This window comes from Pistacia vera, unplaced genomic scaffold (genome assembly GCF_008641045.1).
Source record: "Pistacia vera cultivar Batoury unplaced genomic scaffold, PisVer_v2 Contig601, whole genome shotgun sequence".
NCBI classification, from domain to species: Eukaryota; Viridiplantae; Streptophyta; class Magnoliopsida; order Sapindales; family Anacardiaceae; genus Pistacia; species Pistacia vera.
Genome location: NW_022196448.1, coordinates 427,434 through 454,669, shown reverse-complemented (window position 1 = coordinate 454,669; position 27,236 = coordinate 427,434). Strand labels below are relative to the sequence as shown.

The following is a 27,236-nucleotide window of genomic DNA, read 5'->3' as shown; positions in this document are numbered from 1 at the left end:
TTCTAGCCAAATTGATGGCCGAAAACGGCCATATCGGGCTAGATCTGGCCGAAAACGGCCAGAATAGTTCTGGCCATTTCCGGCCAGATTGATGGAACTGGCCGTTAACTGCCAGATTGATGGAACTGGCCGTTAACGGCCAGATCCCTGGCCATTAACGGCCAGGTCTGGGTGAATCTGGCTGGAATAGATCTGGCTGTTAACGGCCATGTCCGTGGCCGTTAACTGCCAGATCTTGCCTAGACTTGCCCGATAATGGTCAGGGATCTGGCCAGAAATGGCCAGATCTGGCCTGATATGGCCGTTTTCGGCCATTAATATGGCCAGAAACGGCCATATCGGAGCCTCTTCTTCACGGCGAGGTACTCACGGGTACTTTCAGAGATTTCCGCGCTGGTTTGCGGTGGCGACAGGCGGTGGCAGGAGGTGGGGGGTGATTTCATCATAAATTAAAGTTTTATATAAGCGGAGGTGTTTGAGCTAAATCTGAAATATTGGGGGTTAAAAGAAATTATTTAAAAATTAATAATAAAAATAATCTTATATTAATAATTAAAAGGGGAACAATTTAGTAATTTAAATAACATACCAACCAATTTATTCCCCATAACGAAACATGTTAATATAACATACCCACCAACTAACCAAACACATTTTTTTAAAGATTCCCAGTAATCTTCCAAGGTAATCTATCTTTCTAGTAATCCAACATTCCCAGTAATCTAACATTCCTGAACCAAACGCCCCCTATAAGAAAACATTATATGATCCAAACGCCCCCTTTAGGGTAAAATTTGTAACAAAATTAAGATTAACAAGTAATTTTAAAATACTTAAGAAAATGGTAGTATTTAGATTACAAACTATAAAACCAATAGTAATTACTATTGGTTTTTAAAGATTATCAGAATGTTATATTACTTGACAACCGAACATAGTAATGTAAGTAATAAAAGATGACATTACTCTAGTAATCTGATATTAACTCCAACCAAACACCCCTTTAAATTTTAGAGTAATATTACACTTACAAAGAAATTTTATAAAGATTTTCATACAAAGTGATGTGGCAAAAAATGAATGAAAGAGTGAATTTAAAGAGTTTGACTTTTTGTTTCATTCTTCCATTCATTTTTTACCACCTTACTTTATATGAAAATCTTTATAAGATTTCTTTGTAAGTATAGTATTATTATAAGGTTTATCACTCAAATTATTAATTTCAAAGATCAAACGTTAGAATATCATATAATCAAATGAAATTATAATCAATCAAAGGTTCAAATATCTCTAGATATATTATGTGATATCTCCTTAATTAAGTCTCAATCGTGTAAAGTCTTATTGTGAGTTGCGTATGTTAACATTTGTTGAATTTCCCTAAAGACATTATTGAAAACCCATACATACTTTTTTGTTACATTGTAAAGTTCTTTCCCACTTGCATTTTTCTAATTAGTGTCTTGGTATCACATTTTCTCATCGGTGAAGGCTATAAGATATTATTGGCTATATATGTACATTGTAAAGTTCTCCATGTATTAACTATCATGCTGAAAGTTGTTGGGTTGTCTTTGTGGCTTTCAATTTGCTTTTTCTGTATTGACTTAAAAGGGTCCTTCACCTAGAAATCAAATTATATATCTATATAGCCAACAGTACTCTTCTTATACATAGTAATTAACCTACCTCTCGGCCACTATCATGTACTATCTCAAATTTTCATTAGACTTAAAATAATATTTAGTGATAATTTTATTATTTTTTGGGGGTCACTTTAACTTTTTTCATATCAATAATTCTATCTTTATCATGCGCACCCGCAATATTTGTAATAGTTTGGTATTATCTATTGTTCATGAAACAGAAGGCAACTACTTTAATTGATTATTACATTTCATCTTTTGATTCCTTTCTATCCAAGACCGCACAGCTTTTAAGACTTTTTCTATTTCATTGTGGAATATAAGTTCTTTGAATTTGTGCGCAATCCATCTTGCTTTCCATGTTTTGTCCTTTTAGCTGACTCAGAAAAGACTTTTGATATAAACCAACTCTTTCATACTTTCATTCTTTTTCTTTTTTAAATAAATCTCTCAATAAAACAATTCAATTATTGACGTATGATATATTTCACCCCAAATCCCCTATTTAACCTTCTCGTGTCCGACATGTTAAGGATTATTAGTAATAAATAAAATAAACTATTGTGTTCAGAATTTTGGCTCATTTATTGTTGTATATTTATAGCTTCTTTCTAAGTTTAAATTTGTATTTTCTTAAGAGAAATATTGCTACATAAATATTCACTAATGTCAAGCCAAATTCAATCCTACATAGTTATCTAACCAAAAACACAAACCCTAATCCTATAGTATTATATATCTAAAAGCATGAACCCTAGTCTTTCTACACTTTGACTCTAAAGACAACCAACACAAAGAAACAAAGTCATGTATAGAACTAAGGAGGCATAAAGACTGTTTTGACCTTAACAACTAATTAGCCTAATTTGAACTCATATAAAGGTGTTTGTTTAAGCTTATAAACTCTAAAATTAAACTGACTTGTTTGTTTATAACTTTTTTGAGTTTATAAGCCCAAAAAAATAAGTTGGGGGGGAAGGTACTTTTTTTTTTTTTGCTTATAAGCTAGTTTGACCAAGTATATTACCATATTATCCTTGTTTAATTTTAAAATTTCATAGTATACTCTTATTTAATGTAGTATCCTTTTTAGTCATTTTAATTCAACATGTTCATTGAACCGTTTCATTGTTTGTGTGGTCACTACCATGTCTTTTGCTTTGTTTTCTAACAAGAAAAATAGGCCATATATTTGTTGTAAAAAGTCAATGTGCGATAGTTTATCGAAGACTTAGGTTTCAAAAGTTAATTCACTTATATTACGCTTGGTTATTGAAATATTGTATTAACAGAAAAATAAGAATGATCCCGTAGGGAGATAATTTTGAAGATTATAAGTAAATATTATATTGATATAATTAGTTAGATTAATTAGTATAAATAATAAAGATATTTAGCTAGAAATAAAAAAATATTTTCAGTAAAAACTTTTATTGAATTACCTTTTATTTTTAATATTATTATTATTATTTAAATAATTTTTTTTAACAGTCTATATTCGAAAATTTAGCTAAAACATCTAAATAACAAAAGTTTAAATTTTAATAAAATATTCTCAACCATCTAATACTATCGTCGATCATCAGCTACAATGGTTCAAATGGCAAACGATCGGTAGGATCTGGCCGATCGTGAATTGTTTTAATTGTTTCTAATCAGATCAAAACCAACCAAATCCATGACGATTTGAATATTTCCAACTAGATTTATTCAAAAAGGATACGGCCAAATCTATTTTGACTGTTTTCAACCTTCAATATGGCTAAAAAAAGCCAGATCGATATACGACTTGCTAGATCCTATTAGTTATGCTCTGATCAAGCAACTGCCAATAATGGTCTTGAGTGGTTAAGGATATTTTGTTAACTTTTAAATTTTTTTATGGTTGGAATATTGTTAAATTTTCAATTTTAAAGGGTCTAAATAATTATTATTGGATAGATATTTGAGAATAATTGTGTAAGAAATAATATTTAATTAAAAATAAAATATGTATAAAATCGAGATAGTAATTTTTTATTACGGAAATGAAAGTTTATAGTAATTTTTTATTACTTTGAAAATTGAATACAAGCAAGTGAATGTACGAAACCAATGATAGATTTCCGAAGCAATCTTTCCATTGCCCTGACCAAACACAGCCCCAGAGTAACTTCCTCATATATTCTACCATCCGCCTCTGTTTTCCACTCATTGCTATTATCGTCTCATTCTCGTTCATACTGCCATCAATCACTATTCTCTTCATTCATGTCCTTTCCCCCTCTCTAAACACTTCTTTCTACTGCTTTTTCGCTCTTTCATTCTTTCTGATATCTTCAGCTTCAGGGACTGCTATCTCTGATATTTTTATTGCTATAAGAAAACTTTTCTCTAGAAACCAGATGGCCTGATTTTTCACTCTTTTGTAGCTAAAAAAAGTAAACTTACCCGCTTCCATCTTCTTATTTCTCGTTTTTGTTTGTGATTTTAGATCCTACTCCATTCCCTTATCTATTTCTTTTAAAAAAAAAAAAAAAAAAAAACCCCTCTTCGATCTTATCTCTCCTTTTTTTCTTAAAAAGAATTAGTTTTCCATTCCCTCCTTTCTTAGTCAGACAGTTCTTTAGCAACAATAATCTCCTTCTTCAATCAAGAAAGCGTTACTTTTGTTTGATTTTGCTCTCTGCTTTGTTCTGTTACTGTCTCTGTTTTATTTTCATTTGCTTTTCTTCTTTTCTATTTTTTCAAACTTCAAAAACAAAAAAGTGAAAGAGAAAGGAAAAGGAATTGAAAATGGTGGAACCTGCCGGGAATATCGCGAGTGTGGTGAGTGTTGTTCTCCAGGTTGGCAAGTGGTTTGCTCGTCCGATTGGTCGCCGATTTATGTATTTGTTCAACCACAGGAACAACTTAGACAATCTTGAAAAAGAAGTCCGGAGGCTGAAGGATGCACAGGAGGAGGTGAAGAATAAGGTTGTTGCGGCTGAAAACAATGTGGAAAAAATCAAACCGAGTGTTACGCAATGGCAGGATGACGTGGATTCCATCATTCGTGAAGCAGAGCAGTTGATTGCAGAGAAAGCAAACGACCGATGTGTGAAGGGATTTTGTCCTAATTTGATCACCCGCTACAAACATGGTAAGAAAGCATTCGAAATAAAGGAGCATAATATATCTCCACTCCTGCAGCAACGAAATGACTTCGATGAGGTTTCCTATCCCACTACTCTGGAGGACTTGTGGCTTAAACCGGACAAAAATTATGATATTTTCATATCAAGAGATTCCACTTTCAAAAATGTGCTCAAGGCGTTAAATGATGCTGATGTTAACGTTGGGGTGTACGGGATGGGTGGCATCGGAAAAACGACTCTAGTGAAGGAAATAGGCAGGCAAGCCAAGAAAGACAAGATCTTTGATGTGGTGGTTTATGTTGAGGTAAATAAAACTATAGACATTGAAGAGATTCAGAAAGAAATTGCGCGTAACGTAGGTGTGAAATTCGAAGAAGGGACTCAGAGAGCGAGTAAGCTGTATGAACGATTGAAGAAGAAAGAGGAGAAGATCCTTATTATTTTAGATAATCTTTGGGATGAGTTTGATTTAAAGAGTGTTGGAATTCCTGATGAAGTTGATGATAGGGGATGTAAATTGTTGCTGATAGCAAGAGAACGACCGCTATTGCAGAAGATGGGTTGTCCTAATCCTTTACAGATTGACAGTTTAAATGGTGACGAGAGTTGGAGACTGTTTAAGACGACTGCAGGTGATTATGTTATAGAATTCTCAATCTTCTTTATATATTTTCTTATGTTTTATAGTTTCTAATAATTATATAAATTATTTCCTTGCAGGTGAATTTATTGAAACACAAGAGTTTAAATCTCTCGCGGAAAAAATATGCAAGAAATGTGAAGGTTTGCCTATTGCTATAGTTACTTTAGCAAAAGCGTTAAAGACCAAGAGACATTCATCTCACTGGAAAGAAGCCCTACGACAATTGAAAAGGTCTTCCTCGAAAAACTTCAAGGGAGATATGGCAGAAGCATATGCAACGATTGAGTTGAGTTACAAGTACTTAAAAGGTGAGGAACTACAGAAAACTTTTTTGCTCTGTAGTCTAATGAGACATCAAGCCTTCAGTTTAGACTTGGTCAAATATGTTATAGGTTTGGATATGTTTCAAGCAATTTATACGATAGAAGAAGCACGAAATAAAGTAATAACATTGATCGATGACCTCAAAGACTCATGTTTATTACTTAACGGTGACATCTACGAATCATTTTCAGTGCATGATTTTGTTCGAGAAGTTGCTTTGTCGATTGCAAATAGAAATGATCAAGTATTTTCCGTGAGAAATGAGATAAAGTGGGAATGGCCTCATCAGGATAGACTAAAAATTTGCAAAAACATATTTGTACGTGATAGTACTATTGATGATCTTGGTATGGTGTTTTTGGACTGTCCGCAGCTTGAATCTCTCTTCATGAATACCAAGGTTGGAGATTCTCATGTAAAAATTCCTGATAATTTTTTCGTAGGCATGAAAAAACTGAAAGTTCTAGATTTGGCTAGAATGCAGTTTTCCTCTTTGCAGTTGTCGCTTAGTCTTCTGGTAAACCTTCAAACATTGTGTTTGGATTATAGTAAATTTGAAGATGTAGCAATCATCGGAAAGCTAAAGAAATTGAAAATTCTTAGCTTACGAGGTTCAAGTGTTGAGCAATTGCCTAAGGAAATAGGTCAATTGACTCAATTAAAGTTGTTAGATTTAAGCGATTGTCAGCAGTTGGAAGTTATCGCACCAAACGTGTTATCAAACTTGGTTGGATTGGAGGAGTTGTATATGAATGGATGTTCTGTTTTATGGGAGGTTGAAGGACGCGATGTTCAAAGAAGTAATGCTAGTCTTGAGGAGTTGAAGCATTTGCGCGAACTTACCACTTTAGAAATGGATATCAAAGATGACGAGATTGTGCCAGAAGGCTTGTTCACCAAAAAGCTAGATAGGTACAAAATATCAATAGGAGTTGGGTCGTCTGAGTTTGGTGGTCGGTACATTTCATCTAGTGGGAAGAGCATATTCACTAGGAGTTTTGATAAGCCTATCACGTCAATTAGGACGTTGAAATTAAAGCTAAATTCTACCATTTGGTCAGAAAATCTGCAGGGTTTCAAGAATGTTGAGTTCTTATGCCTAGACCAATTGGAAGGGATCAATAATGTTGTTTTTGATTTAGACAAAGAGGGTTTCTCACAATTGAAACATCTTCATGTCCACAATAATTCTAACGTTTTGTTTATTGTTGATTCGATAAAGTGCACACCTCATGATGCCTTCCCTGCCTTGGAGTCACTGATTCTTTTCAATCTGATTAACTTGGAGAAGATATGTTATGGTCAACCCACAATAAATTCTTTCTCCAACTTAAAAATCATAGAAGTGGCGCATTGTGATAAATTGAAGAATATCTTCTCATCCTCCAATTCCAGAAGCCTTCCACATCTAACGTCCACGTGGCAGATTGCGAGAATATGAAACAGATTTTTGTTGCAGAAAGAGAGATAATGTCAACAACAATGATAATTGAAGAGTTGAATTCTGTCAATTATGCTATCTGACTTTTTCGAATCTTCCAAGGATTGCAAGCTTCTACTCAGAAGTAAAGACACCTTCACATTGCCAATGAGACAGAAGGAATCAACAACAATTTACAGTCCGATGATAATAATTTGGAAGATGAGCTTGATACTTTCATGCCACTTTTTAACGGAAAGGTTTGGTCCGCAATAACTTTGTATTATCTATTATATTTTTTTTTTTCTTTGACATTTTTTTTCTTTTTTTAACACATACAAAAAACAAATTCCTCATTGACAAGAAGACAAAAAAAAAAAAAAAAAAAAAAAACTCATATAATAAATGAAAATAATGTAAATAAGACTAAAATAGAATTGCGTTATTCCTCTCATCTTTTTTCATAAATTCTTCTCATGATTTTAAAATTAAAACTTTGTCACTAGAATTTATTTTCGTTGCTTACTCTAGACCACCTGTGGACATTCAATTTGTCATTTTGTCAAATGTTCATTCATTCTTACTTCTAGTCTTAATTCACTATTATTGCTTCTTTACTTCGTATTTTATTTTCTGTACGAGACATATCTCAAATGTTTGCACATGCTAAAGATTAGACAGGTAGAGTTCTTTATTAAGACTAACCCCGGGGCCGGAGCATATTGTCAATGTTCAGAACAATTATTGCTTTTTTACTTCATATGAGAAAAACTGAAATGAAAATTAATATTGAATGCAGTGTTTTCCCCAATTTGAAGACCTTAAACTGGAAGCAATTAATTCTGAAATGATCTGGGACAACCAACTTCCAACAATGTCTTCTTGCTATCAATGTTTGACACGTTTGATCATTTATTATATGAGAAACTAATTATTTATTTCCATCTTCTATGGTCAAAAGTTTTGAGCACTCCAGCATCTTGAGATATGGGGTTGTAAAGAACTAAGGAGATTGTTGGAAAGAAGAAGGAGCAGAGCAGCTGCTCCATTTTTATTTTCAAGGTAGAAGTCCTACAACTCAAGTACTTACCAAACTTATAACATTCTACCCTGGAATACACACTTCAAGTTGCCCAAGTTGAAGAGGTTGAGGATTCTCATTGTGAGAATTTACACTTATGAACTTCAGAATACAAGGTATGAGCCTTTTTTCTTTCTTTAATAATAAAAAAATTAACAAGTATTGCAAGAGACTGTCACTACCCTCTTCAACATACACACGTGTTTTACATTTTGGTTAGGATTTATAAAACACTTGAAATTTTAATTCTAATTGAGCAATTTAAAACATATTGTTCTCAAGTATATTAACTTACTTTCAATCTGATGCAAAATAATGAATTTTATAATATAAAGTTTTATTTGATAAAATCTTTTGAAAATGAATAAAAGAATAATATTAAATATATATATATATATTTTGTATTTTTTTAAGAATGCTGAATTTTTTAGTATTGATTGTTTTATGAAAAGAGCTTTTAATGGAACGGACATTGAAACTTATTGAAACAATTAACTTTGGTGCAGGTCGTATTCCCCAATTTGGAATATGTCAGTCTGCTTGCAATTAATTCTCAAATGATATGGGATAGTCAACTTCCAATAATGCCAGATTGCTATCAAAATTTGACTAGTTTATACATCGGGGGCATTGAAACTCTAAAATATGTGTTCCCATCTTCTATGGTCAAAAACTTTAAGCAACTCCGATACTTACATATAAATTCTTGTAAGGAGTTGAAGGAGATTATCGCCAAAGAAGGAGCAGAAGCATCTCCTACATTTATCTTTCCACGGGTAGAATCCCTAATACTAGGAAACTTAGAAGAACTTAGAACTTTCTACCCCGGAATGCACATTTCAGAATGGCCCAATTTAAAGAAGTTGGAAGTGTCTAGCTGTGACAAACTACAAATGTCCACTTTAGAATACAAGGTATGATTTCTTTCTTCGATAATAAATATAAAAATAAGTAAATTTCTCATAAACGGTTAAAATATAATTCATTTTTGTTTTAATAGTTTTCTGTCGTGGAACTTATCATGCAAGTGAAAGACTAATAGCAGACTTTTAAACGAAGGAAAAACATTTTTTTTTTCCAATAATATTTGTGTAGAAACTTTTTATACAAACTTTGTTTCAAATTGACGTAATTTAGCATGATTGAAAGACTTTAATTTAAAGATAAATTAGAAATAGTTTTTATCAGTAACTGTATATGCAACATTACTCTTGCTTTCATTGTTTGTTTAAGTGGATTGGTAGATGGACGTAGATTTCGAAAGAGAAAAAATAGACGTGTCAGTTTGAGAGGTTAGCAGACCTCCAATAAAAAAATTGGCATGTGATAAAACTATGAGAAACAAATTATTAATTATTTACTTCAACAAAAATACTAAAACGAAAATCAATTAACTGTGAGTGCAGGTTGTTTTACCCAATTTGGAGGCCTTAGAACTGCATGGAACCAATACGGAAAATATCTCTCAACTTTTGAAAACATCTTCTTGCTCCCGAAAGTTGACTCGTTTGGTATTGGAGGAGTGTGAAAAAGTAAAATATGTATTTCCATCTTCTATGGTCAAAAGCTTTGAGCAGCTTCAACACCTTGAGATAATCAGTTGTATGGCATTAAAGGAGATTGTTAGCAGAGAACACGGAGAAGAAACAAATGCCAAATTTGACTTTCCGCATGTAGCTTTCTTAAAACTTAATGACTTACCACAACTTACAACTTTTTGACTTGGGATACGTGCTATAGACTGGCCATGGCCCAAGTTAAAGAAGCTGGAAATGTCTGATTGTGACAAATTTCAAATGGTAACTTCAGAAAATAAGGTATGAGCCATTTTTCATCTTTAAAGGTTTTTGTGTTCAGAAAATAAAGAACGCTTTTTATACACAAAATTATAAAANTTATTAAACTATATGAAAAAAAAAAAAAAAGTTATTTATGATTAGAATTTTAGCATGCTAAAGTTTATGTACGAGACGTATCTCAAATGTTTGCACATGCTAAAGATTAGACAGGTAGAGAGTTCTTTATTAAGATTCAAATGTTGAGAAACAATTATTGCTTTTTTACTTCATATGAGAAAAAATTGAAATGAAAATTAACATTGAATGCAGGTTGTTTTCCCCAATTTGAAGACCTTAGAACTGAGAGCAATTAATTATCAAATGATCTGGGACAACCAACTTCCAACAATGTCTTCTTGCTATCAAAGTTTGACACACTTGATCATTAGTAATATGGAGAAACTAAAATATGTATTTCCATCTTCTATGGTCAAAAGTTTTGAGCAGCTCCAACATCTTGAGATAAGAAGTTGTAAAGAACTAAAGGAGATTGTTGACAAAGAAGAAGGAGCAGAAGCAGCTGCTACATTTGTATTTCCAGAGGTAGAATCCTTGAAACTCTCTTTTTTACCAAGACTCACAACTTTCTACCCTGGAATACACACTTCAAATTGGCCCAAGTTAAAGCAGTTGTACGTTTTTAATTGTCAGAATTTACACATATTCACTTCAGAATACAAGGTATGAGTCTTTTTTCTTTCTTTAATAATAATAAAAAAAAATTAGCAAGTACTACAGGAGACTATCACTAGCCTTTTCAACATACACACGTGTTTTACATTTTGGTTAGGATTTAATTCTAATTGTGCGACATTTATTAATACCATCAAGTGTTCTCAATTATATTAACTTACTTTCTATCTGATTTAAAATAATGAATTTCATAATATAAAGTTTTTGTCTTACAACAATGCCTTTCTTTACAAAATTATCACTTTTTCAAGTTAATTGTCTTTTTCCACATTCTAGTTTCATAACTTCAACAAATAGACAATAAAAGCGAACATCTATAATTAAATTAACAGGAAATATATAATGTTGCACAATCCATGAAAATTAAAATCTGTTTGATAAATCTTTTGAAAATGAATGAAAGAATAATGTTAAATATTCATTTTTTGTATTTTTTAAGAATGCTGAATTTCTTAGTATCGATTGTTTTATGAAAAGAGCTTTTAACTGAACGGACATTGAAACAATTAACTTTGGATGTAGGTTGTTTTCCCCAATTTGGTAGATGTCCACCTGGAAGCAATTAATTCTCAAATGATATGGGACAGTCAACTTCCAGTAATTTCTTATGGCTATCAAAATTTGACTAGGTTATACATATGGGGCATTGAAACTCTAAAATATGTGTTCCCATCTTCTATGGTCAAAAACTTTAAGCAACTCCAATACTTATAAATAAGTTCTTGTAAGGAGTTGAAGGAGATTATCGCCAAAGAAGGAGCAGAAGCACCTCCTACATTTATCTTTCCGCGGGTAGAATCCCTAATACTAGGAAACTTAAAAGAACTTAGAACTTTCTACCCCGGAATGCACATTTCAGAATGGCCCAATTTAAAGACGTTGAAAGTGTCTAGCTGTGACAAACTACAAATGTCCACTTTAGAATACAAGGTATGATTTCTTTCTTCGATAATAAATATAAAAATAAGTAAATTTCTCATAAACGGTTAAAATATAATTCATTTTTGTTTTAATAGTTTTCTGTCGTGCAACTTATNATTCATTCTGGTGAACAATTACAATTTTAATAATATATTTTCAATGATTATGAACATTTATGTGAGAATTAAATATTAAAAAACATTTTTAATAATTTTCTTTAAGGCTAAACTAGTCAAAAAAATGTTATTCAAAAGTGGGGATCCTAATAAACTGGGTGGGGCTAAAATTACTTCCCTATCTTTTTAGCTCCCAAATTTTGGCACATTAATTAGTCCAAAGTTTTACCATTTTGTGTTTTAAGGACCTTTTTACCCTTGAAAAAGGTTTAAAATAATTGTTAATTAGATTGTAAATATTGACTGAATCCTATTTACATTAGCATAATAAAATATATAAAAAAAATCAAATTAATTTAATTGAATCCTAATTACACTAAAACAAATGAAAAAAATTATATTTAATATTAAATTGAATCCTAATTTCCCTAACCCATGTAGTACACTAGATCTTTAATATTTCATTCAAGAGAAACAAAACATAGTCGAAGGAAAATATAATGAAGGTAAATGGCTAACTGTAAATTTAATCATTGTCATCTCTTTTATCCACCAGTTATTAAATTTACGATTTCTTTCTTCTCTTTGTTCCTTTTAAAAGTATACAAATTTCTAATTTTGAGTAAAAATTGTTTAAGGGAACATTATTTTGACATGATTTATATGATTGAATTTTAGGTTAACTCCAATTTGGAGAAATTGACATTAAGTGGAAAAGACATCATGTCTATGTGGCAAGACCAGTTTCCAGAACCTCGGTTTTCCAAAGTAAAAGTTGTTAATGTTATTCAGGATGAATCAACAAATATTCCCATTGAAATCCTTCAGAGATTTAACAATCTCGAAAAACTCATATTAACAAGAAATTCATACCAAGAGTTGTTCTCATGTGGAGAGGGTGAGAAACATGCTGAGATGCTCACACATATCAAACAGTTAGAGCTTTGGGGACTTTTCAATTTGAAGCACATGTGGAAACAAGATTCTCATCAGCTCTCAATTCTTCGAAATCTTGAAGAGCTATTAGTGTATCATTGTCACAATTTGATTAATCTAGTGCCATCTTCAGCATCTTTTGACAATCTAATAACTCTGGTTGTATGGAATTGTGATGGATTGGTAAACTTAGTAACATCCTCAACGGCCAAAAGTATGGTGCAGCTTGAAGAGATGATTATCAACAATTGTGAGTTGACGGTTGAAATAGTAGCAAATACAGGAGATGTTGAAAAAGATGAAATTGTTTTTAGTAAATTAAAGTCCCTAAGACTTTTGAATTTAGAAAGCCTAAGTAGCTTTTGCTCTGGAAATCACACCTTCAAATTCCCAGCTTTGGAACACATGAGGGTGAAAAAATGCCCCAAGATGAGCACTTTCTCTAGAGGAGTCTTAAGCACACCAAAATTGGACAAAGTGATGCAGAATAAGGATGACGATGATGAAGAGCATTGGGAGGGTGACCTTAATACAACCATACAACATCTATTCAAGGAAGCGGTACATATTCTGTTAACAATTAACTTTGTTGTGTATTTCAATCGTTACTGCTAGAACACTAGTTTCCTTTTTGTTTAATAATGCATATCTCTGTTGGGTTAATAACTCTTCATTATACAAAAGCTACAATATAAATTATTTAACAGAAGAATGAAGGTCAAAATAATATTTTCTCTATAGCTCAATCTTTATTTTCAAGGTGTTGTATTCTATCTTTACAGAATGATCAGAATTCTGATGAAACACCTGATGTGTTGGTCTATAGTAGGAAGCGTAGGAATGGGTAGTATAAGATTATGTATTTTGCTTTCTTCAATATAACTAAAAATAGTAAATTTATAATAAATGTATGAATATAATTCAGTTTTGTTTTAATAATTTTTTTGTCGTGCAAGTCAAAGACTAATGCAGACTTTTAAATAAAGGAAAAACAATTATTTTTACAATAATACTTTGTGTAGAAACATTTTATACAAACTCTCATTCATATAAATTTATAAGATGAATGACTTTAATTGAAGATAAATTAGAATAGCTAATAAAAAGATAATTTGTATTTGTATGTACAACATACTCTTGCTTTCATTGTTTGTTTCAGTGTATTGATAAATGGATGCAATTTCTGAAAAGAAAAATTGACTTGTGAGACCTGCCACATGACACAACTATGAGAAACAATTATTAATTATTTACTTCTAAATCAATGAACTGTGAGTGCAGGTTGTTTACCCATTTGGAGGCCTAGAACTGCAGGGAACCAATACCGAAAAGATCTGGCATCTCAACTTCTAAAAACACTTCCGGCCCCCGAAAATGACCCGTTTGATCTTGAGAACTGTGAAAAACTAAAATACGTATTTCCATTTTCTAGATAAAAGCTTCGAGCAGCTCCAACACCTCGAATAAGCCTTGTAAAGAACTAAAGGAGGTTGTTACCAAAAAGACGGTGAAGAAAGAATTGCTAAATTGACTTTCCGCATGTAGCTTTCTTAACTTAATGACTTGCCAGAACTTACAAAGTTTTGCCTTGGGATACCTACTTTAGACTGGCCCTTGCCCAAGTTAAAGAAGCTGGAAGTGTCCGATTGTGACAAATTACAAATGCTGCCTTCAGAAAATGGTAGAGCCCTTAATACAAATACAAAGATGCCCTTCAACTGTATTAACTTTTTGGTTTGAATTTGTTGACCATTTGAAGTCTACTTCAGCAATTTAATACCTCTTGTGACCAATTTGGTAAATTTTCGTTTCACACCAAAAGGTTTTGCCTTACAAGAACGCTTTTATACTAAAAATTATTAAATTTTCTGGTTAATTTTTTTCTTTTGTTTATTGATGTCTAATGTTATAGAGCCGAGTTTCTTTATCTCACCTAGAGAAGACAAAAAGCATCAACAAATCTAATTTAATTGGAATTATATAATGCATAGTCCAAGGAACTGAAATAGTCTAATAAATTTTGTAATTAACAATTCTTTTCGAAAATAAATTAAGAATAAAATAAAAATATTTGTTTCAAGATTAACGAATTTTTTTAGCATCATTCTATTAAAAAAATAAAAAATCATATTAAAAAATGCTTATATTAGGAACTTTTTTGTAAAATATATTTATATATTATAATGGGATGTAATTAAATCCTTTATAATATTCCTCACAATTTAATATCTTAATTTAACTTATTCAAATAATTAATATAAAAATATCATCTATTTCACTTATAAATAGAAGTAACTTACTGTAAAGTGTATATTGTTCACACTTTTTTGTTTTTATTCAGCAGAAAAATCATTTTCTAATAATTGAGGAAAATATATGAGTTTATAAACAATATTTTCATTATAAAAAAAAAATTAAGTGTATACAAATTGTTTTGTTTGTTAAATAAATGAACTCTTTTAAAATCAACTATTGATGGAAAATAAAACGTTTTTGTTGTACAATTTATCAAAAATTTGAAAAAAACCAGTAATGGCAGACTTGTAAATAAAGGATTTTTTTTTTTATTTAATTGGGTGTTGATTTGATTTTGTTTTGATTTATTGTAGATTAGCCCCAGTTTGGAGGAATTGGAATTGGTATAAGAGCGGACAACATGATGACATGGCTGTTTACTTCCAGAAAACATCTCTTGCAAATGTACTGTTGAGATAATGGTGATAAATCAACAAATATTCCACTTGGCATCATTCAGAGATCTTTTGATTTGGAAAAACTCGTACTAAGTTTTAGTTCATACAAAGAATATCATATGAGGGATGATAGACATACGGAACACTGATGCAGATGAAAAGTTTAGAGTTGATATCTTTAGATTTAAAAGAACATTGGAAAAGACTCCAAAGTGGACTTTGTTTCCAAATCTTGAAGTTCTAAAAGTATATAGCTGTTACAATTAGTTGTAGCTGTCTCCTCAGCATCTGTTGCAAATCTAAACAGTTTTGAGCATAAGTGATTGCTGGGGATTGAATAAATTATTCACACCCTCAACAGCCAAAAGCATGGTGCAATTGAGGGAAGTAAAAATTGGGTCATGCGATATGCTTATAAAGTGGTATCAAATGGGAAGACGTTGGAGTAGAAGATGGAATTGTTTTTGACAAATTGAATTGTTGTCACTTGGCTATTTACAAGTCTCACTATGTTTCTGCTATGGGAATTTCACTTTCAAATTCCCAGCTTTGGAAGAATTAACGTGGAGACGGCCCCAACATGAAGACTTTCTCTAAAGGAGATACAGTGCACCAGTTTACAAAAAGTAAAAAACAAGGGGGACACGGAAGGATATTGGAAGAGTGATCTTAATACAACTATACAACAATTACAGAAAAAAGGTACGTGTCTTGTTAAGAATTATTTATTCTAAATTTTTTATTTCCATGAACGCTCAATGAAACTTGATAATATGATTCCAAAAGTATTTAATTAGAAACAAATATTGAGTTTCAAAATATATATAAAACATAAATGCATAAATTTAAGAATATAGAAAGTTCAAATTTAAAAGGAAAACTATTCAATTTTAAAAAATATAAATTTTTTTGAAAATGTACATATCAAAATGTAGTACCAGTAGAGGGCTATAGCAATTTCGTGGGGTTGCTCCCGGTAGTTGGCCCGCTTGATGCTTATTGGCACTTAAAAATTTGATTCATCTTCAAATTGGAAACTTACCTTTACTTCTTTTGATTCAATTATGGTGTACGTATCTCAAATGTTTGCACATGCTAAAGACTAGACAGGTAGAGAGTTCTTTATTAAGATTCTAACCCCTGGGGCCAGGGGCATATTGTCAAATGTTCAGAAACAATTATTGCTTTTTTACTTCATATGAGAAAAAATTGAAATGAAAATTAACATTGAATGCAGGTTGTTTTCCCCAATTTGAAGACCTTAGAACTGGCAGCAATTAATTCCGAAATGATCTGGGACAACCAACTTCCAACAATGTCTTCTTGCTATCAATGTTTGACACGCTTGGTCATTATTTAGTAATATGGAGAAACTAAATTATGTATTTCCATCTTCTATAGTCAAAAGTTTTGAGCAGCTCCAACATCTTGAGATAAGAAATTGTGGAGAACTAAAGGAGATTGTTGACAAAGAAGAAGGAGTAGAAGCAGCTGTTACATTTGTATTTCCAGAGGTAGAATTTCTACAACTCAAAGACTTACCAAAACTTACAACTTTCTACCCTGGAATACACACTTCAAATTGGCCCAAGTTAAAGAAGTTGGAGGTTTCTGATTGTCAGAATTTACACATATTCACTTCCAAATACAAGGTATGCACCTTTTTTCTTTCTTTAATAATAATAATAATAAAAAAAAAAATTAACAAGTACTGCAGGAGACTGTCACTAGCCTCTTCAACATACACACGTGTTTTACATTTTGGTTAGGATTTGTTTACCAACAATTTTAATTCTAATTGTGCTACATTATTAATTTATACCATCAAGTGTTCTCAAGTATATTAACTTACTTTCTATTTGATGCAAAATAATGAATTTCATAATATAAAGTGTTTGTCTTTACAAAATTATCACTTTTTCAAGTTAAGTTTCTTTTTCCATATTCTAGTTTCATAATTAATTTAACAGGAAATATATAATATTGCACAATCCATGAAATTAAAATCTGTTTATAAAATCTTTTGAAAATGAATGAAAGAATAATATTAAATATTTATTTTTGTATTTTTTAAGAATGCTGAATTTCTTAGTATTGATCGTTTTATGAAAAGAGCTTTTAACGGAACGGACATTGAAACGTATTGAAACAATTAACTTTGGATGTAGGTTGTTTTCCCCAATTTGGTAGATGTCAGGCTGCAAGCAATTAATTCTCAAATGATATGGGACAGTCAACTTCCAGTAATTTTTGATGGCTATCAAAATTTGACTCGTTTGGTCATCGAGGACGTTGAAAAACTAAAATATGTATTCCCATCTTCTTTGGTAAAAAACTTTAAGCAACTCCAACACTTTGAGATAAGTTCTTGTAAGAAGTTGAAGGAGATTGTCGCCAAAGAAGGAGCAGAAGCACCTCCTACATTTATCTTTCCATGGATAGAATTCTTAAAACTAGGAAACTTACCCGAACTTAAAACTTTCTACCCTTCAGAATGGCCCATTTTAAAGAAGTTGGAAGTGTCTGGATGTGACAAACTACAAATATCCACTTCAGAATGCAAGGTATGAGCCTCTTTTCTTTCTTCAATAATAACTATAAAAATAAGTAAATTTATAATAAATGGTATGAATATAATTCAGTTTTGTTTTAATAATTATTTTGTTGTGCAAGTCAAAGACTAATGGCAGACTTTTAAATAAAGGAAAAACAATTATTGTTTACAATAATACTTTGTGTAGAAACATCTTATACAAACTCTTATTCATATAAATTTATAAGATGAATGACTTTAATTGAAAGATAAATTAGAAATAGTTTATAAAAAGATAATTTGTATTTGTATGTACAACATTACTCTTGCTTTCATTGTTTGTTTAAGTGTATTGATAAATGGATGCAATTTTTGAAAAAGAAAAAATTGACTTGTGAGACCTGCCACATGACACAACTATGAGAAACAATTATTAATTATTTACTTCTAAATCAATGAACTGTGAGTGCAGGTTGTTTTACCCAATTTGGAGGCCTTAGAACTGCATGGAATCAATACCGAAAATATCTCTCAACTTTTGGACACATCTTCCGGCCCCCGAAAATTGACCCGTTTGATCTTGAGGAACTGTGAAAAACTAAAATACGTATTTCCATTTTCTATGATCAAAAGCTTCGAGCAGCTCCAACACCTCGAGATAAGCACTTGTAAAGGACTAAAGGAGGTTGTTACCAAAGAAGACGGTGAAGAAAGAATTGCTAAATTTGACTTTCCGCATGTAGCTTTCTTAAAACTTAATGACTTGCCAGAGCTTACAACTTTTTGCCTTGGGATACCTACTTTAGACTGGCCCTGGCCCAAGTTAAAGAAGCTGGAAGTGTCCGATTGTGACAAATTACAAATGCTGCCTTCAGAAAATAAGGTATGAGCCCTTATATACAAATTACAAAAGATGCCTCTTCAACTGTATTAACTTTTTGGTTTGAATTTGTTGACCAATTTGAAGTCTACTTCAGCAATTTAATACCTCTTGTTGACCAATTTGGTAAATTTTCGTTTCACACCAAAAGGTTTTTGCCTTACAAGAACGCTTTTATACTAAAAAATTATTAAATTTTCTGGTTAATTTTTTTCTTTTTGTTTATTGATGTCTGAATGTTATAGAGCCGAGTTTCTTTATCTCAACCTAGAGAAGACAAAAGCAAGCATCAACAAATCTAATTTAATTGGAATTATATAATGCATAGTCCAAGGAACTGAAATATGTCTAATAAATTTTGTTAATTAACAATTCTTTTCGAAAATAAATTAAGAATAAAATAAATAAATAATTTGTTTTCAAGATTAACGAATTTTTTTAGCATCATTCTATTAAAAAAATTAAAAAAATCATATTAATAAAAATGCTTATATTAGGAACTTTTTTGTAAAATATATTTATATATATATAATTGGAGTGATAATTAAAATCCTTTATAATATTCCTCACAATTTAATATCTTAAATTAAACTTATTCAAATAATTAATAATAAAAATATCATCTATTTCACTTATAAAATTAGAAAGTAACTTACTGTAAAGGTAGTAATTGATCACACTTTTTTGTTTTTATTCAGCAGAATAAATCATTTTTCTAATAATTGATGAAAATATATAGAGTTTATAAACAATAATTTCATTATAAAAAAAAAATTAAGTGTATACAATATTGTTTATGTTTGTTAAATAAATGAACTCTTTTAATCAAATCCAATATTGATGGAAAATAAAACGTTTTTGTTGTACAATTTATCAAAAAATTTGAAAATAAAACCAGTAATGGCAGACTTGTAAATAAAGGATTTTTTTTTTTTATTTAATTTGGGTGTTGATTTGATTTTGTTTGATTGATTTGTAGATTAGCCCCAGTTTGGAGGAATTGGAATTGGTAATAAGAGCGGACAACATGATGACATGGCAGTGTTTACTTCCAGAAAACATCTCTTGCAAATGTACTGTTGAGATTAATGGTGATAAATCAACAAATATTCCACTTGGCATCATTCAGAGATCTTTTGATTTGGAAAAACTCGTACTAAGTTTTAGTTCATACAAAGAAATATTCTCATATGGATGGGATGATAGACATACGGGAACACTGATGCAGATGAAAAGTTTAGAGTTGAAATATCTTTATGATTTAAAGAACATATGGAGAAAAGACTCCAAAGTGGACTTTGTTATTCAAAATCTTGAAGTTCTAAAAGTATATAGCTGTTACAAATTGAGTTGTATGCTGTCATCCTCAGCATCTGTTGCAAATCTAACAGTTTTGAGCATAAGTGATTGCTGGGGATTGATAAAATTATTCACACCCTCAACAGCCAAAAGCATGGTGCAATTGAGGGAAGTAAAAATTGGGTCATGCGATATGCTTATAGAAGTGGTATCAAATGAGGAAGACGTTGGAGTAGAAGATGGAATTGTTTTTGACAAATTGAAGTTGTTGTCACTTGGCTATTTACACAGTCTCATATGTTTCTGCTATGGGAATTTCACTTTCAAATTCCCAGCTTTGGAAGAATTAATCGTGGGAGACTGCCCCAACATGAAGACTTTCTCTAAAGGAGATACAAGTGCACCATGTTTACAAAAAGTAAAGAAGCACAAGGGGGACACGGAAGGATATTGGAAGAGTGATCTTAATACAACTATACAACAATTATACAGAAAAAAGGTACGTGTCTTGTTAAGAATTATTTATTTCTAAATTTTTTATTTCCATGAACGCTCAATGAAATCTTGATAATATGATTCCAAAAGATATTTAATTAGAAACAAATATTGAGTTTCAAAATATATATAAAACATAAATGCATAAATTTAAGAATATAGAAAGTTCAAATTTTAAAAGGAAAACTAATTCAATTTTAAAAAATATAAATGTTTTTTGAAAATGGTACATATCAAAATGTAGTACCAGTAGAGGGCTATAGCAATTTCGTGGGGTTGCTCCCGGTAGTTGGCCCAGCTTGATGCTTATTGGACTTTAAAAATTTGATTCATCTTCAAATTGGAAACTTACCTTTACTTCTTTTGATTCATTATGGTGTACAATTACAATTTTAATAATATATTTTAAATGATTATGAACATTTATGTAAGAATTAAATATTAAAAAACATTTTTAGTAATTTTCTTTAAGGCTAAACTTGTCAAAAAAAAAAATGTTATTCAAAAGTGGGGATCCTGATAAACTGGGTGGGGCTAAAATTACTTCCCTATCTTTTTAGCTCCCAAAATTTAGCACATTAATTAGTCCAAAGTTTTACCATTTTGTGTTTTAAGGACCTTTTTACCCTTGAAAAGGATTTAAAATAATTGTTAGTTAGATTATAAATATTGACTGAATCCTATTTACATTAACATAATAAAATATATAAAAAAAATCAAATTAATTTAATTGAATCCTAATTACACTAAAACAAATGAAAAAATTATATTTAATATTAAATTGAATCCTAATTTCCCTAACCCATGTAGTACACTAGATCTTTAATATTTCATTCAAGAGAAACAAAACCCAGTTGAAGGAAAATATAATGAAGGTAAATGGCTAACTGTTAATTTAATCATTTTCATCTCTTTTATCCACTGGTTATTAAATTTACGATTTCTTTCTTCTCTTTGTTCCTTTTAAAAGTATACAAATTTCTAATTTTGCTTAAAAATTGTTTAAGGGAACATCTATTTTGAGATGATTTATATGATTGAATTTTAGGTTAACTCCAATTTGGAGGAATTGACATTAAGTGGAAAAGACATCATGTCTATGTGGCAAGACCAGTTTCCAGAACCTCGGTTTTCCAAAGTGAAAGTTGTTAATGTTATTCAAAATGAATCAACAAATATTCCCATTGAAATCCTTCAGAGATGTAACAATCTCCAAAAACTCATATTAAAAGGAAATTCATACCAAGAGTTGTTCTCATGTGGAGAGGGTGAGAAACATGCTATGATGCTCACACATATCAAACAGTTAGAGCTTCAGGGACTTTTCAATTTGAAGCACATGTGGAAACAAGATTCTCATCAGGTCTCAATTTTTCGAAATCTTGAAGAGCTATCAGTGCATCATTGTCACAATTTGATTAATCTAGTGCCATCTTCAGCATCTTTTGACAATCTAATAACTCTGGATGTATGGAATTGTGATGGATTGGTAAACTTAGTAACATCCTCAACGGCCAAAAGTATGGTGCAGCTTGAAAAGATGACTATCGAAGATTGTGAGTTGACGGTTGAAATAGTAGCAAATACAGGAGATGTTGAAACAGATGAAATTGTTTTTAGTAAATTAAAGTCCTTTAGACTTTTGAATTTAGAAAGCCTTAGTAGCTTTTGCTCTGGAAATCACACCTTCAAATTCCCAGCTTTGGAATACATGAGGGTGGAAAAATGCCCCAAGATGAGCACTTTCTCTAGAGGAGTCTTAAGCACACCAAAATTGGCCAAAGTCAAGGAGACTTGGTGTGCCGAAGAAAAGCATTGGGAGGGTGACCTTAATACAACTATACAACATCTATTCAAGAAAGCGGTACGTATTCTATTAACAATTAATTTTTTTATTTTTTTTCTTTTTCCCTTTTAACATTGGAATACCTGATAAAATAATATTAAATATATATTTCAATGCGATATAGCTTATATTTAATAGCAGAATGAAGGTCATGAGGCTGATGTGTAGTTCAAAATAATATTTTCTCTATAGCTCAATCTTTACTTTCAACGTGTTGTATTCTACCTTTATAGAGTGATCAGAATTCTGAAAATGATTTTGATGAAACACCTGATGTGTTGGTCTATAGTAGGAAGCGTAGGAATGGGTAGTCAAGGATTATTAGTAGTTGGGCAAAAGGGTTCCTAGGCGTGTGAATGTTAAGGAAGAATTAATTATGTGGGACAAGTGGCAATAAGAGGTGTGTGAATGCTAAGCAAGAATTGTGTGGGACAGGTGGCAATAAGAGTATGGTTAACTGGGGAATTCTGTTCTGGATAAGAGTCTGAATGGAATAAAAGGAGATAGGGAGAATTGGGGAGGATATTCAAAAAAGAGAAAGCGGAGAGGTGATTGTTAAGTTTAATTCTTTTGTGTATTTGGTTTGCTAGAATATAAATAGACTTACTGTTACTTTTTGGGTTTGGCTACAGTGTTGTTGTTGTTATTGTTGTGGTTTGATTGAGTATGGGAAGGTATCTATCAAATTCAGGTCAAACTTCTGTGAAATCTCCGGAATAAAGCTATATTTTCTAACTGGTTTGTGAGGTATTCCGTAGCTCGTGTTCCTTTTGCTGAAGTCAGAGAGTGGAAGGATATTTATTTTCTATCTTCATTGTTCGTTCTGCTTTGAAAGTTTTAGAGAAGTTATTTTCTTCACATATTTGAGGTTGATTTGGACAGTGAAGGTTGTATTTCATTCTGTTGCTTTGTACTGTATTCAATACTTAGAAGTATGAATTATGTGCCAATGGTTATGTGAATTTGTGCGTGTCTCATAATCTGCCAATGTAGTGAACTTCTGGTGTATTATAAATCTATTTCACGAATTTTTGTTCCTCAAAAGCTGGTATAAATTAGTCAAAACTCTGTTGGAAATTGTGTATTGACAAATCTTTGATGTATGATAATTCTACTTGGTGAAATTGTCATCAAAAGTTGCTATAATCATTCCCCGCCCTTAATCTTCATTTTTGTACCGATCACACAAACCAATTCAATTGCTTATATCTCATAGCCCTCCTATGCTAGAATCATTGTCTTGTAATCACCATTGTGTTGTCTTTGTTAAAAGTCTCAAGAAATTTGAAACACACGAGTTGTTACCCACAAACATATGTAAACAATCAAATTATTAAATGTAGCTATAAAAAAGTGAACAATTGTAATCCTAAAATGTTTAGAATAATTAATATTAGCGATGTTTGAATTGTTTCAAGGATTTGGTTGGACTCATTTGAACATTGATTGGTTTGATATCTCTATATTACAGGTAGGTCAGGAACTTCCGGGCACCTCTTCCAAAAGTGCTTGAACTACATATATCTGTCATGCCTTTGCCCAGAGCACGCCTAAAGTGAGTTTTAGTTGATGCATTTTACCTTTACTTGCCATTCCTCTTGAGATTATCATAAACAGATCAATGCATTATTTATTAATGATAAATCATGTGAGACATCTATGTGGGAATCAATAAACTCATAAGCATACAGCAACTACTATATTACAACTGGTAATGATCTTAACATATCACCATAAAACGTCATATGATTATATATAAATTTACTCAAATTTTCGATTTTCTTCAATCAAAATACTATCATCAGTTTGTAGTTCAAAGACATTTCTCCACTGATCATGCTTTCACTTCCAATATATTTTGCCAATGATTCAGAATGTTCACGGTTAATGCTTTGGAAGTGGATACAGAACTTAATGCTTCCATTTGTTAGTGTTTACTGACATTACAATATAATTAATAGTTAGGAGTGGCATGATGGTCATTTAGAGGCGACTTTATTTTACCACCATATTACGCCATGATCATGAAACATATTCTTTTTATTTGACGAATTATCATGAATTTAGAAAATATTCAAAATTCCTAAAAAGATTCGGGTCAACCTTCTTTACAATCTCCAGAATAAGGCCCTTCTTCTAAGTGGTTTGTGAGTCATTATGGCTCATGTTCCCTATGCTGAAGTCCGCAATTAGAAGAGTGTTTTGTTTCTATGTTTATTGTTCGGCTTTAGCTTTCCTTGATTGTGAATTGCAGCTTTTAAAGTACATGTTTCAAAAAATTATTTTCTTGACTCATTTGAGGTTGAAATAAGAACAGTGGAGGTTATTTTTCATTCAGTTTCTGTGCATTACATTAAAGTATGAAATATGTTTATGTAATATTATGATGCTATTTGGTGAAATTGGTTTCTGAAAGCTGTTACAATAATTCCACTTGGTCTTATATTATGTTGTGATCACACCCAATCTTTTGTTGTAATGGACTTCTGGTGTATGACGATGCTATTGTTGTATTATGATGTTCTGTAATGCTATAGTTTGTGCTCCCTGGTTGTCCTGTTGTTGTCTCTGTCTCATGTTTTCTTGGTTTGCTCACATCTTGTTATCAAAGCCTAAGAGATAAGGAAAATATTCACAGGAAAATGCAGATTTTAGCTTGGAAAAACAAGGTGTACCTTCATTTGTGTAAATCCGCACCTACCACTTACAAGTTAAGGATTGAAAGGGGAAAAATCGGATGCTCTGAGAATCACACCTTGAAATTCCCTGACTGGAATACATAGTGGTGTAAAAATGCCCCAAGAGGAACACACCAAACTTTACCAGGGTAAAGCATGTCTATTATGTCAATGAAGAGTGTGGGAAGGTGATCTTAACACAACTATACAACATCTTCACAAGAAAGAGGTAAATATTTTGTTAAAAATTACTTTTCTTTGGATCCTCCTATTCTCTCTAACATTCGAAACAGGACACTAGTTCATTCTCATGATCATATCTTTAATTTTATTTCTGTTTTATAATATGCCTTATCTCTCATTGAGTCAATAACTCTTTAAGAATACAAAAGCTACAATATAATTGATATTAAATATAGTAGCATAAAGGTCATTTAAAGGCCACAATAAAACTTCATGATCGTTGAAACATTTTCTTTTTGCTTGATAAACTATCCCCAATTTATGGTTCAAAATAACTTCCCCATAGCTTCTGCATTCACTTCAAACCTGTTGTCTTCTATATTTACAGAATATCAAGAGTTCTGGAAAAATTCAGGTCAAACTTCGATGTAGTCTCCGCATTAAGGCCTCCTATCTAAATGGTCTGTGAGGTATTATGGCTCTTGTCCCCTATGTTGAAGTGAGAACGTGGAAGGGCATTTTGTTTGCATCTCGATTGTCCCGCTTTTGCCCTCCTTCATTGTGAATTATTTCTTTGAAAGTGTTATAGAACTTAGTTTCTTCACTCATTTGAGGTTGATTTGAATAGTGGAGGTTGTTTTTCATTAAGTTACTGTGTATTTTATTGATGACTTAAGTGTGAATTTGTGGGTGCCTTAATGTCTCTGTGTATTTTATTAAGATGCTATTAGATGAACTTGTCTTTTCAAAAGTAGCTCTATATTTACATAAAGATTCGAATTTTGAAATTGATATAGGTCAAAGTTGGTTGAAACTTGTGGAGCAAGACCTCTTTTTTTTTGTAGTTTGTGCTGCGTTTGCTGAAGTCAGAGTGTAGAAGGGCCTTTTGTTTCCATCGTGATTATTCTGCTGCAGCTTTACTTCATTGTGAATTACTGCTATAGTATTGTAACTGAAACTAAGGTTATCTTTACTCATTTGAGAATGATTTCAGCTGCAGTGGAGGCTCTTTTTCAAGCTGTTGCTATGGATTGTATTTATTTACTTGCGTATGGATGTGCTAATTATGCATTTGTGTATATCTTGGAATATGCTTTTGTGCTAATTGTACAGACCCGCCTAACTCGGCCCGCAATGAGAGGGTTCAACCCGGACCACGAATAAGGTGGGCCGGGTTGAACCCAACCCGCCAGCAACCCCCGGGCGGGATGGCAACCCGATGACCCGCGGGTTGCTGTTTTGTCCTTTCTAAAGAAAGGACTGCCAACCCGTCGTGTTGACCGCGGGTTGGCTGTTGTCAACCCAGCGGGTTGGTTGACCTGCGGGTTGGCAAAAAAAAAAAAATAATAAAAAATTGAAAATTTTATTTGTTTTTTCAAATTACCTTTTTACCCTTGATATTAGTTGTTTTATAGCCGTTGGAGAGGTCTTTTTCGTCATTTTTCTTTCCCCATTTTTTTCTATAAATTGGCCCTAAACTCTCACATTTTTCTCACAACTCAAACACTCTCATTCTCTCATATTCTCTAATCTCTAATCTCTCAATTATTCATTTATTCTTTTAATCTCTTTGTTATCAATTTGATCGTATTTTAATTTTTATTAGTTTTTGCAATTTTCAATTCATATTTTCAATTTTTCAAATTACAAATTCCAATTTCCAATTTCCATATTCCAATTCTTTAATTTTTATTTCTTCTACATCAATTTTTTTTTTCAACTACAATGGATAGATATTTTTCTTCCATCAATTTCAATGATGAAGGAAACTACTATCCTAGTCCTAGTCCTGCTGATTTTACTAACATAAATGCAAGAGGAGATTCAAATAGTCCTGCTTTCCCAATCTCAGAATCCGATACATCTCAAAATATGCCCCTGATTCCAACAGCTCT

At 31.7% G+C, this 27,236-nt stretch overlaps 3 protein-coding genes and 1 pseudogene across 5 annotated transcripts in view; 3 read left to right on the top strand and 1 right to left on the bottom strand.

Annotated features, from left to right (window-relative positions):
- LOC116110376 overlaps positions 1-27,236 on the bottom strand; it is an 85,827-nt pseudogene that overhangs the window by 16,407 nt on the left and 42,184 nt on the right.
- On the top strand, positions 8,310-10,050 carry LOC116110380. Its single transcript, XM_031396611.1, has 3 exons — positions 8,310-8,346; positions 8,737-9,144; positions 9,637-10,050. The coding sequence occupies exons 2-3, from the start codon at positions 8,788-8,790 to the stop codon at positions 9,949-9,951; spliced, it is 672 nt and encodes a 223-aa protein (XP_031252471.1). The 5' UTR covers positions 8,310-8,346; positions 8,737-8,787; the 3' UTR covers positions 9,952-10,050.
- LOC116110382 lies at positions 11,535-18,883 on the top strand. Its single transcript, XM_031396612.1, has 2 exons — positions 11,535-11,691; positions 18,433-18,883. Exons 1-2 carry the CDS (start codon positions 11,608-11,610, stop codon positions 18,847-18,849), a joined length of 501 nt encoding a protein of 166 aa, XP_031252472.1. The 5' UTR covers positions 11,535-11,607; the 3' UTR covers positions 18,850-18,883.
- Positions 20,196-27,236, top strand: part of LOC116110377 — a 129,956-nt gene continuing 122,915 nt past the window's right edge. For all 3 annotated transcript variants that reach the window (XM_031396607.1, XM_031396609.1, XM_031396608.1), the window contains exon 1: positions 20,196-20,638. In XM_031396607.1, the coding sequence (XP_031252467.1) occupies positions 20,294-20,638 (345 nt within the window). In that variant the 5' untranslated portion in view covers positions 20,196-20,293. The remainder of the gene's footprint in view (positions 20,639-27,236) is intronic.

Bases quoted from the DNA above. Each gene is read 5' to 3' on its own strand.
- LOC116110380 (XM_031396611.1), top strand. From the start codon at position 8,788: ATGATATGGGATAGTCAACTTCCAATAATGCCAGATTGCTATCAAAAT. The intron at 9,145-9,636 runs GTATGATTTCTT...CTGTGAGTGCAG, and splicing joins TGTCCACTTTAGAATACAAG to GTTGTTTTACCCAATTTGGA.
- LOC116110382 (XM_031396612.1), top strand. From the start codon at position 11,608: ATGCACATTTCAGAATGGCCCAATTTAAAGACGTTGAAAGTGTCTAGC. The intron at 11,692-18,432 runs GTATGATTTCTT...CTGTGAGTGCAG, and splicing joins TGTCCACTTTAGAATACAAG to GTTGTTTTACCCAATTTGGA.